The sequence below is a fragment of the Petaurus breviceps genome, unplaced genomic scaffold, assembly GCF_028583685.1.
Source record: "Petaurus breviceps papuanus isolate PSGF00001 unplaced genomic scaffold, PetGlider_PUasm1.0 90825, whole genome shotgun sequence".
NCBI lineage: Eukaryota > Metazoa > Chordata > Mammalia > Diprotodontia > Petauridae > Petaurus > Petaurus breviceps.
Genome location: NW_027187353.1, coordinates 4,054,740 through 4,067,016, shown reverse-complemented (window position 1 = coordinate 4,067,016; position 12,277 = coordinate 4,054,740). Strand labels below are relative to the sequence as shown.

The 12,277-nt window shown below is 46.2% G+C and overlaps 1 protein-coding gene across 1 annotated transcript in view; it reads left to right on the top strand.

Moving 5' to 3' along the window:
• Positions 1-11,805, top strand: part of LMAN1L (lectin, mannose binding 1 like) — a 47,924-nt gene extending 36,119 nt beyond the window's left edge. Inside the window, exons 12-13 of the mRNA XM_069071190.1 lie at positions 3,558-3,690; positions 11,716-11,805. Coding sequence (XP_068927291.1) covers positions 3,558-3,690; positions 11,716-11,805 — 223 coding nt within the window. The remainder of the gene's footprint in view (positions 1-3,557; positions 3,691-11,715) is intronic.
• The last annotated feature ends 472 nt before the right edge of the window (positions 11,806-12,277 follow it).

The window sequence follows — 12,277 nt, the reverse complement described above, 5'->3', positions numbered from 1 at the left end:
AACACTTCTCAAAGTGAGCCCCCAAAACAAAGCTACACATCAGGGCTCATGTAGCCTTCTCCTGGCTCAGAGAATATAACAACCTTTTGGACCCACTGGCCAATCAAAAAGTACCTACTGAAAAACAAGCCTCCCACCCCAGGCTTCAGGTGCACTTTAGCCTAGGGGCAGGGAAGATCTTCCAAATTTGCATTCCCATTACAGGAAGGGAACCAAGCTCAGAAAAAATGAAGTGGTTTCATAGGGTTAGATTGGATGTTAGAGGTGGAAGAGACTTAGAGAAGTAAACCAACCCCTCCCCTCACCTCAGGAGGGAAAGGAGACTTGCCCACCTGAGGCCACACAGTTGCAGAGATAGCTTTTCCCCGGTCTCCCAGCCCCATGCACCAATTGGCCTCTGCTGGAGGATCAGTGATCCTCAGGCATCTCTGATCTAGGATTAGGATATCTGATGAGGTCATTGTCTCTTTGGAAATAGTAGAAAGCGTGGGAGAAGGTGGAGGAAAGGCAGTGACAAGCTTAGAAAGCTCCAGAGTTGAGAGCCTAGTCTGGGGAGGGCAGACTTGATTAGGGAGCACAAACAGAAGTCCTGGGTGGACTGGGGATGGCCAATGTAAGGGCCCTCAGTGGCCTGAGGCAGGGCTTTCAGTGACACACTTCCCCTACCCTTCTGCCTCCTGCCAGGCCACTACTGTTCTATATAAGACTCTGCTGATGGGAAAGAATCAGTCTCTTCCCTGTTCCCTATTTGGGAGGGGGATCTTTTCTCCCCTTATTCTTCACGTGGCAGCAGCATGAAAGGCAAGGAGAGTATGTGCCAAGCAGAGACTCCCAGATGATATGTGTGCCCAATCATGTGTACTTCCTCCACCCCATCTCCTCTCCCCAAGCTGCCTCTGGCCCTGGCCTGATTCCAGGGAATCCTCCTGTTTCCCACCTTTCCCCAGAAGCATGCTGAGGCCCCTCAGCTGGGCTAGGTTTCTGGCAGCTTGGACCCCTGAGGGGCACGATGGGATTTATAACCACACACAGCATGCTCCCATCCCAAGACATGGAACCAACAATCTCCCTGTGGACAGATGAGCAGATATTCTTCCCTCCCCATGAATCTAGAGAGAGAAACCCAACAAGGGTACAGCCTTGGTAATGAGGCCCAGAACATAGGGATTCCCTAACCCAGGCGCTGATGCCTGAGGGTCTCCAGGGGAAATGTCAGCCTGACATGGTTATCCTTTCCTCCTCCTTGCCTGTATGTGGCAGGCAAGGGGAGAGGGGGGCAGTGTGTGGGTAGTCAGTACGTGCCAGATGGCACAGGGGAAGGCTGGTAAAGGGAGAGGGAGGAGGGAAGAGCAGTGAGCAGTCTTCAGGTTTGGGGGAAGGGCACACTGGCCAGGTAGGGTGAGGTAGGCATTGAATAGAGGGCAGAGTGAGAGGCATTTAGGGTTACAACAAAGGCTTAAAAAGAAGAAAATCAGTTTCAGTAAAAGCTCACCAACAGTTCAGTCAAATTCAGTATTATTTGTAGCATTTCACACCCATAGTTCCTTACCTCATACCTCTTCTTTGGGTCTAAGCTCAATCGTAATGATTTCACAGCATTCCACTTTCTTGGAGTGATTCTTCAATAGACCAGAAATCCTTTCCCTAGCTCACATTTGAAGACATAACTCATATGACTCACCATCTGAGGGCATGGTCCTGGGAAGGGATGCAAGTTGGGTCGTTTCAGCCATGTTTGATTCTTTGTAACTCCATTTGAGGTTTTCTTGGCAAAGATACAGGAGTGGTTTCCCATTCCTTCTCCAGCTCATTTTACAGATGAGGAAACTGAGGCAAGCAGGGTTAAGTGACTTGCCCAGGGTCATACAGGTAGTGAGTGTCTGAGACCAGATCTGAACTCAGGAAGAGGAGTCTTTCTGACTCCAGGCCCAGAGCTTTGTGCACTATGGTGCCACCTAGCTGCCCCTAGGGATGCTAGAGGGGCCTGTTAACAGGGCCAGCCAAACTGAATCCAGAAAGGTCCATCACCAATTTGACCTGAATTTTTTTGATCACTGATTCTCTCAGATAATAGAGGAGTTGCAATATGTGTTGAGGATGGAGAAAGTCAAGTGGATGAAAGACTAGTCTTTGCAGGTCCAACATGGAGAATGGAAAACATACCAGATTTGGAGTCAGGGGACCTGGAATCAGTTCCCTGCTCTCCAACTTAAAACCTTGGGACCTTGAGCCAAAGGCTTCATCTCCCTGGGCCTTGGTTTCCTAGTCTGCAAAACAAGAGGGTTGGACTGATGTCCTTTTAAGGGCCCTCTCAGGTCTACATTCATGATCCCATAGTCCTAAATACAGAAATGGAGAGAGAACTAGACCTGGAGCCAGGACATTTGGCTTTGACCCAGGCTCCACCATTAGCTAGCTATGTGACTATTGGCAGCTAGGTGAACACAGTGTAGTGGATACAGTGCCAGGCCTGAAATCAAAAAGACTCATCTTCCTGAGTTCAAATCCCACCTCAGACACATATGTAGCAGCAAGCACCCCAAGCGTGTCCTCAGGGTTTGCTGCCCATACAGGTTCTTGGATCTGCTTTGTTAAAGGAAAGCAACTCAAAATGGGTTAACAAGCTTACTTTAATCAGTCAGACATATATCGTTTACCTTGTTCAGGGGAAAAAGGTCAGCACCCCGAACTTCAAAGTACACAGGCAGAATTATCAAGACAGAAACAGATCTAGTAGACAGATTTCAAACTGTCCAACCATTACATCCATACCCAGTCAACATCTGGGTTTTTCAAAGCCGGGGCGGGGGGGCTCCAGACAACGGCTTCCCAGAATCCACATCAAATCACAGAACACTTCTCAAAGTGAGTCCCAAAACAAAGCTACACATCAGGGCTTATATAGCCTTCTCCTGGCTCAGAGAATGTAACAACCTTATTGACCCACTGGCCAATCAAAAAGTATCTACTGAAAAACAAGCCTCCCACCCTAGGCTTCAGGTGCACTTTAACCTAGGGGCAGGGAAGATCTTCCAAATTTGCATTCCCATTACAACATATTAGCTATGTGACCCTGGGCAAGTCACTTAACCCTGTCTGCCTCATTTTCTTCATCTGTGAAATGAGGTGGAGAAGGAAATAACAAACCACTCCAGTATGTTTGCCCAGAAACCCCCAGATGGGGTCATGAAGAGTCGGACAAATGATTCAACAACAACAACTGTTAGTAAGTTATTTGCCTTCTCTGGGCTTGACGTTCCTCCTCTATAAAATGAGGAAGTTGGACTAGAAGATGATCCCTTTCCAACTTAGACCATCTGTGATTGTAGGACTGGGGACCAGGAGCAGATCTGGAGGCTAAGGGACATAAGGATGGAGCCTCCTCCTCCCCTTCCCTGAAGTTTTGGGGTCATTGTGAGACCTCTCTCTCCATCCCACTCCATTCTCCATGGAGGCTCTGTTGGGTGGTGCGGTGGCCTGGGAGACAAGGGTTAGGAGGAAGCAGGGACGGCCACAGGGTCTGCCTCCCTTCCTTTCTTGTCCCCACTGGGATATAGGGCTGCTGCTGCCCTCATCACCTCCAAGGCTAAGGCTTTCTACCTGCCTGTGGGCACAGAGCATCACTTCCAAGAGCTGCATCACACTTTGACCCTGCTGCAAAGAGATGTAGAAAGTTTGCTCCACCTGCCGGTGAGGCCATAAGGTGGGGTGGGGGTGGGGAATAGGGGCTGGGATGGAATTTAGGTTGCCCCCTTCCCCTTCTCTAATTCTCTCCATCAGACTTTCCCCTCAGATTCTCTGAGAGTGTTACTTTATGCATAGATCCTACCTTTTCTCACCTCTTTCCTGTCGGGGGGAGGGGTCATCTTCCTGCTTTTCTATGTGCATGTGTGTATACGTTTGTTTCTATGTGTATCTCCGTCTATGTATCCATCATGTTCGTGTGCATCTGTATCCCTTTCTGACTCCATCTATTGGCCCTGTGTTTTTCCTTCTCCTCAGTCTTAACCTATTTCTGAATGTATGCACAGTATTTTTCCTCCCTTTCACCCTCAATCTCTGTTAACCTTTTCTCTGTAGGATCTGGGGCTCTATTTCCACCTCTTTGGATACATTCTCTGCCTCACATTGCATATATTTTCTCATCTCTGGAGATTCTTGTGGCTGGCTGTCTATCTCTCCCTCTTCCTTTCTTTTCCCCTCTCTCCTCTATCTCTGTATGTCTCTGTTTCCCTCTCTCTTAATCTCCTCTACCTCTGTCTAGCTATCCCCCTCCCTTCATCTCTCTGTCTCTGTCTCTGTCTCTCTCACTCTCTCACTCACTCTCACACTCCCTCTCCTGTCTCTCTCTCTACCCATCTCTTTCCCTTTCCATTTCTTTCTGTCTCTGGCTGGTTGTCTCCTTCTCCACTTTCTCCTCTCTCCTCTTTATCTTCTACCTCATATCCCCAGGCCCCCAAGCTATACCCAGCCACTCAGATGAAACCCTGTTTCTCCCATGGACACTGGGGACTAGCAGGAGGCTTTTTACCACTCATTATCACTTGGTAGAGGCCAAGTGTTTTTTGAAAGGTATTGAATTTGCCTCAGATTGGGGGTTAGGACTTCCCAAGCTGTGGGGGTGTAGATCTCCTTCCAACAGGAGTCCCTCCTCACCCCCACCTCTGGATTCTGCATGAGGAGCTGAAAATAAATTCTCAAATTCTCCCCCTGCAGAAACATGCAGCCAAGGCCTCCTGTTCCCGTGCTGGGCCAGGGAGGGTCCCGTGCCTATCCCGTGGCATCTTCCTGCTCTTTCTTCTGCTCCAAACTGGCTGTGCCTTTTACTGTCTGCTCTTCAGGTGGGTGACCAAGACCTTTCTTTCTATGCAGCAGACTCTCTTCTTCAAGAAACCGAAACTTATCCAATCTTGGAAAAAGCCTTTTGAAGAAAGGCAAAGGATGAGCATTCATTGTACAGATAGGGATACTGAGGCCCAGTCAGTAACTTGCCAAGCTCACACACAACTTAGTAACAGAGCTCTTGATGTATTTTCCAACAATCAACAGGCATTTATGAAGAGCATACTGTGTGCCAGGCACTGAGTTCAATTCTAGGGATATAAAGAATGGCTATCAAAAAGCTCACAGTCTGATGGAGGAGACAACACACGGACGTCTGTGCACAAACAAGCCACGAACGGGATAAACTGGGGGCTAGTCTGGGAAAGAAGACACTGGCATTTAGAGGGATGAAGATAAGCTCTTACTTAGTACCAGATGAATTCTAGCTGGGACTTGAAGGAAGCCAAGAAAGCCAAGTCCCAGAGGAGCAAGGAAAGTATTCAAGGCATGAGAACAAAGATAAGCAGAGTAAAGATGCCCCAGAATCTAAAGCCAGAGTGCAAGGCACAGCAAGGAGGTCAATGTCACGGGATTTCAGAATACATGGGGGGAATAAAGTTAAAAAGACTGGAAAGGCGGGAGGCTGCCATGTTGTGAAGGGGAGGGAGCAAGCATTTATTAAGCACCTACCATGTGCCAGACACCTGTGTTAAGCATTTCACAAATATCTCATTTGATTGCTAAATATATTTTTCTATTTGATCCTAGAGATAATAGAAAGGTACTGAAGTTTACTGAATGGGAGCAAGGGAGGTATATATGACACTATGGTTAGACCACAGGGGAAACTGGCAGCAGAACCTACATCCTTCTTTTGACCCTGGCATGATTTCTCAATTGGTGCACTCATCACTCACCAAGCCACAGGTTCATAGAATCATGTTTTTCAACCATGTCCAATTCTTCATGATCCCATGGACCACAGCATGCCGATACTCTCAGTGGAGTCTTCTTGGCAAAGACACTGGTATGGTCACCATTTCCTTTTCCAGTGGATTAAAGCAAACAGAGGCTAAATGACTTACCCAGTAAGTGTCTAAAGTCAGATTTAAACTCAGTTTTCCTGACTGTAGCCTAGCCATTGAGCCACCTAGATGCCTCTTTATAGAATCATAGATTTTCAGAACTTAAAGGGACCTTATAGAGCCTCTCATCCAAATCTCAACTAAAGCAGGCATCTTCTCTTAAATCCCCTCAGATAAGCAGTCATCACACCTTCACTTGAACACTTCTAGTGACAGGGAACTCACTACCCACCCAGGTAGCCCATTCTGGTTTAGGATATACCTAGGTCCTGATAAGATCAAATAAGAAATTCCCGTGAAGTGGTCACATTATTCAAATTAGTAGTGCCACATTTCCCTTGAGCTGGGACCAATGCCCATAATTTTCTATAATAATAACTTCATATAGTGAAAATTCAAATACATTCAACCACTTCAAGGAATTCATTTTTCACATTAATTGAGACCTCACTATAGCTCTAATGATTAGAGAGTATTTCCTTATAAACCAGACCATTATCTGTTCCACTGGGCTGCCTCTCAAAAAAGTTCCTAAGTCTTCTAGTCTCCAAACTTAACATCTCCCTTAAACCAGTCCTCATGTGGTATGGTCTTCAGTTTTCCTACCATCCTAGCTTCTCAGAGGTTGATCTGAATGGGTTTCCTCTCAGCTTGGGGAAAGGATGAGTTTGTAAGAGATGAAAACATGCAAAGGCACAGGAATGCGAAAAAACATCAATCAATTTCTGAGGCATTTTGAACTATTGATTCTAAAAATGAAAGAGCATGGACAGATTCCTAACATATGCTGATCTATATTCATTACATGAGGTCAGGGTAGGGGTATGGCAGCATCTCCAAACTCATTCCTACTCTCAGCTGAGATCAGTGAAATTCAGCTCAGGTCAACAAATATTTGCCGAGTGTCTCTGTGTGCCTAGCCTTGCCTTTGTGTTGGAGAAGGCAGGAAGAGGAAGAAGAACACAGATCTTGCTTTCAGGGAATTCCAAGACTGGTTTGAGGTATGATCAAAAGAGTATTAGACTTGGGATCAGATTACCCAGGCTCCAGTACCAGCCTGCTGTGTGACCTTGGTCAAGTGATTCACCTCAGCTTCCTCATCTGTACAATGGGAATAATAATACTTATGCTGCCTACTTCATACCCTTATTGTGAATCAAGTGCTTTATCAACTGTAAGGTCTTATGGAAATGTGAGCTACTAATCATGGAGAAGGTGAGGCTTGAACTGAGCCTTGGAGGATTGGAAGGATTTGAATTAAAGAAAAGGCAGAGGCCATTCCAGGGCATTCCATTCTCTCATTCCATAATCAAAGGTATAGATGCAGAAACAAGCATTGTATGTGCCAAACAGAGTGAGGCCCCTCTCTGCTTCCCCCCACAGCTGGATGGTAGGATGCATGTTGGGGGTGACTGTATTAGCCTGAACCAGCTTGAGCAAGGGCCTGGAATATCATTCTGTAGGGGGTGGAGTGTTGGATTGGCATGTTAGATAATAGGAAGAAGCTGTGGTATGTGATTGAAATTGTTCATTGGGGTAGAGGAGCCCATGGGGTATGGTTTCATAGAAGGATCAGGGCTTCAAGGATCTAGAGCTGACTGGAAGCTCAGAGGCCATCAAGTCCATCTTTGTTTGGAGGAGGCGGAGGCTGTAGTCAATCAAATGGCTTCTCATTTTGTGTTCCCTCCTTGTTCACAGGTGGGAGACTGACAGGAGCCTCTGGGAATGCTTTTCCAAGAGTCTCCTCATCCTGGCCCTTGGCTCAAAACAGCTGTTCCGGAGAACACCTAGACAGGACTCCCTGACCCCAAGAACATATCCCTAAACTCCCCACCTCAGTCAAACAGGCAAATAGGGCCCTCATTTGGCTAGGTATGCTCTAGCCTCCCCTCTCAATATGTTCTCTCTCCTTACTGTTTTCTTCCTGGGCACGTTTCCTTGGAAGACTAATTCAGGATGAACCCTCTGCTACATTAAAAGCATCTGGTGGGTTTTTTTTTCTTCCTTTGCCTCTCCTCCATCCACCACCCTTCCTTCCTGTAGCGTCTTCCTTGCTGAGGTCTGATTATCATTGAAAGCTGTCGCCATCTCTCAGCTGCTGCCTTGCCAAATGGGACCCTGAGGCTATCAGCAATAGGAGAGATGGGCAGAAAGGGGCGGGGGAGAATGACTTTCCAGAAAACTAGTCTATTCCATGCATTTGACTCCTAGACCCTTGGAAAGAGAGAGAAATAGAGGTATTGACAACTCTGCTTAAGAATGGAACCTAGGAAATTCCCCAAGCCATGACCCTCCCAAATGAACAGAAATGATCAACCAAGGAGGGGGCATAGAAAAGAGCTGCAGTTCACTGAGTCTTCTCCAGTTTAATAATAATAATAAATAACCAGAGGAGCTGGTTTGTGCACTGTGGCTTAAACACTTTTACATTCCTTCCCTTATTTGATCATTGAAGAAACCCTGACTGGTATCCAGGGTAGAGATTTTTATCCCATTTTGCAGATGAAGAAACTGAAGTCAAGGAATTATCTGATCTTATCACATAAAGTCATAGATTTAGAGCTAGAAAGGACCTTGGGGTCATCTAATCCAACCTCCTCATTTCACAGGTTAAGTAACTGTCATCCAGGGGTTAAATGACTTGACTGTGGTCACATACATAGTGGCAGAGCTAGGATTTGAACTGAGGTTCTCTCTAAATCCAGACCCAGAACTCTTTCCATTACAATTTATGACTTCATATAAGGGAAGCAACATGCACAAGGTCTCATGCAAGGTCTCAAAGTCACATAACCTTTTCCACTGTCTTGGTGCCTTGCCAACCTTTTCCATCTCGTCTGACCTCTGCAGTACCCTTGTAACACAGAAAGGGGAGGGATCGTTACACCCATTTTATCAGGGATATTTGAGATCCAGAGGGAGAAGTGACTTGTCCACAGTCAAGGTTATCCAACTGGTGCACAGATTAAATGTAGACAGCCTGGACTAGAGCCTATATGCCCTGACTTCTGGGATGTTTCTCTTAGGAATGTATCATCTTCTTATCAATTCACTTTCCATTATCAGTGCACTACTGTTGTCTAAGAGATATGCCTCTTTGGATTTTGTGGGGTTTTTGTGTATTGATACATTTTGTTTTGACATAACTGATACTTTCCAAGGAACACCTGAATAAGCCTTCCTACAATGCACGATTTCTTGGAAACAGTCAATCAACTGTTAATAGAAGAGAGGCTTGTGTCCTTGTGTGGTATAACCATTGACCATTACATTTGGCAAGAGTTTTGAGTGCCTTGCCTGGCTAACAATTCTTCATGTAGTCATTGGAGGGACATTTCCTTGTGAACCCTCTGCCTGGGGCTGGGATGGACCTTGACCATTAATGAAGTTGAACTCCCGATCTCCTTATATAATTATGCCTCTGACATCCCAAAGCAGCTAAGTGGTACAATGGATAGAGCAGCAAGCTTAGACTCAGGTAGACCTGAGTTCAAATCCAGCCTCAGACACTTACTGGCTATGTAACCCTGGGCAAGTCACTTCACCCTCTTTGCCTCAGTTTTCTCATCTGTAAAATTAAGCTGGAGAAGGAAATGGCAGACCCCTCCATTATCTTTGCCAAGAAAACCCCAATTGGGATCATGAACAGTCAGACATGACTAAAGCAACTGAATAACAACATCCCAAACAAACATCTGGTAGACAGAGAGAACTTTTGAAAAAAAAAGCTTTTGAATAAAATACAGCATAATATAGTAATAATAGTACAAGAGTTGACGTCAGAGGACCAGGATTTAAATCTGGCTCTGCTATTTCCTTGCTGACTTTGGGCAAGTCTTTTAACTTCTCTGGGTTCTTATTTTCCTCATCTGTAAAATGAGGGGGTGGGGTGGGGAGTTAGATGCCTAAGTTCTTTTATAAACCTATAATCACATGAAAAAAGCAACCACTTTTCTCTGTGACTAGTTCTAGTGTTTGGAACCTGGCAGGAAGTCCTTTTCTCTATTTATCTATAATCCCTTATGGTCCAATCCCTATTTCCTGCTATGCCATCATCTGTATAGCCAGATGTTGATAGGGTTCTAGAGAGTTGGAGGGGCAGCATTGGGATAATAGTGGGGAAGCTGAGTCCTCAACAATAATAACCCTTTGTGGAGCAGCTGGTGGAGAAGTAGACTGGTGGGAGCCATGCTGGTAACTGGAAAGGATGACAATTGGATTTTCTGGCTCCTTCCTGTTATTGACCCTGCCTCCTACTCTCTTTGCTGTCCTGTATGTAAGGTTCTTGCCTATTGCTGCCCTTTGCTAAGGGGCTAGGGAGAAAGAGAGAAAAGAGAGTCAGAGTTAATAAAATCTGGGCTGGGTTGAGCTGGGTTTTGTGCTCTATGGATTCTAATTTGAGTTATGGACTCTGGATTTGATAGGAAATCTGAACTCTGGCTCTCTCCAGGACACTGGCTGGGCTGGGCTCTGTAAGCTCAGTCCTCTCTCCCAATGACCACATCCCCAAATGAATGATATCTGAACTGGGCAGGGTGAAGTGCTGACATAGGTTCTGAATTGGGCTGTGGGCTGGACTCCGGGCATTTGATTCATCACAACTTTATTAAGCATCAACTAACTGTATGCAGAGCGCTGTTCTAGTCAGAGGAAGATTTTGAAGTTTATTTAAGATGCAGTATTTGTCCTCATTCATGAAGCTTCCAATTATATGGCACATATGAAACTATAATACAGTTTAATGTATGACAAGTAAGTGAGGGCTGCAGACCAAATGCTATCACTGTCAGGGGAGGGGTGAGAAGCTTACTGATCAACCCTGGGAATTAAGGAAACTTTATGGAGGAAATATAATTTTTTTTTAGTTGTATAGAGTTGTTTTTTTTTAATAAGATTTTGAGTTCCACATTTTTCTTCCTCCCTCCCCTTTCACCTCCCCAAGATAGAAAGTAATCTGATATAGGTTATACATGTGCAATCATATAAAACATATTGTGGAAATATCATCTGAATTGAGCTTATGGTCTTTGGGCTCTGGGCTGGTTGAATTTATGGGTCCTCTTCTAGCCCGGGGTCTCTAGGTTGGACTTTAGTCTGGTCTGTGAGCTCTGTGATTTGGCTTCAAGACTTTAGTCTGGACTCTGGAATGAGCACTGGATTGTGACCTCTGGGCTGGACTGTGAGCTCTGTGCTGAGTTAGATTCTAATCTCTGGGTTGAATTTTGGACTAGACAAATTCCACCTAAAGGACTGCTATCTCAGTTCCACTTGCCTTCTGATATCCCTCAGATTTCCCAGTGGCCAATCCCAGTAATTAAGGATGTGAAGAACATCTGGCTTAACCATCCCACTCAACAGGAGAGGAAATTTGAGTCCCCAAAAGGGGAAATGGGGCAGCAAGGTGGTGTAGTGGATAAAGTGCTGGCATTTCTGAGTGCAAATCTGGCCTAGATAATGTGTGACCCTGGACAAGTCGCTTAACCCCACTTGCCTCAGTTTCCTCATCTGTAAAATGAGCTGGAGAAGGAAATGCAAGCCACTCCAGTACCTTTGTCTCAAGGAAACCCCAAATAGGGTCATTAAAGAGTCGAACACGACTGAAAAGCGACTGACTAAACAAGAACAATTACAAAAGTGAAATGATTGGCCCAAGGTTACACAGGTAGCTGACCCAGCCTTCTAAACCATGTCTCACGCCTCTAAATCTAGGGTTCTTTCCACAGGTCAGAGACTCCCCTTCCACACTGCTGTAGCGCGTGCGATACCCCACAGGCAGTCCTTAATCCACTGTCCTTTAACTCCCTAGATGAAGCTTGGGAAGGGGAGGAGTGTCGGGGGAGCCGAACACGTGGTCTGGTCTCGTCAGTCCAGAGAACGCCCCCTCATCCCTCTTTAAAGAATTGGAGAAAGCCGAGAGATAGGTTTGAAGACTGAAGGGAGGGGCTGAATCAGACACTGCTGGCCAAACTCGGTGGCAGTCTGTGTCCAACTCCAACTTGGGGTCTCTGGTCTAGCCCGGGGTGGGAGCTGTCCACAGGGGACGCAGTGCTGAAACTCTCTAGAGCCTGATAAGCAAGAACAGGAGAAAAGTCGCTCTAAGCGCTGGAGGGTTGAACGGATCTCCGCTTTCTCCGGAGTCCTCGCTTCTTAAAGATCCCCTGCTGTCACCCACTCCTGGTTAGGGGAGAGATATGGCGTTCATGGTGAAAACCATGGTGGGAGGCCAGCTGAAGAACCTCGCTGGGGGCCTGGGGGGCGGCGAGGAGAAGGGTGAAGGGGACAAATCGGCGGCTGAAGCTCAAGGCATGACCCGGGAAGAGTATGAGGAATATCAGAAGCAACTGGTAGAGGAGAAGTGAGTAGGGGAA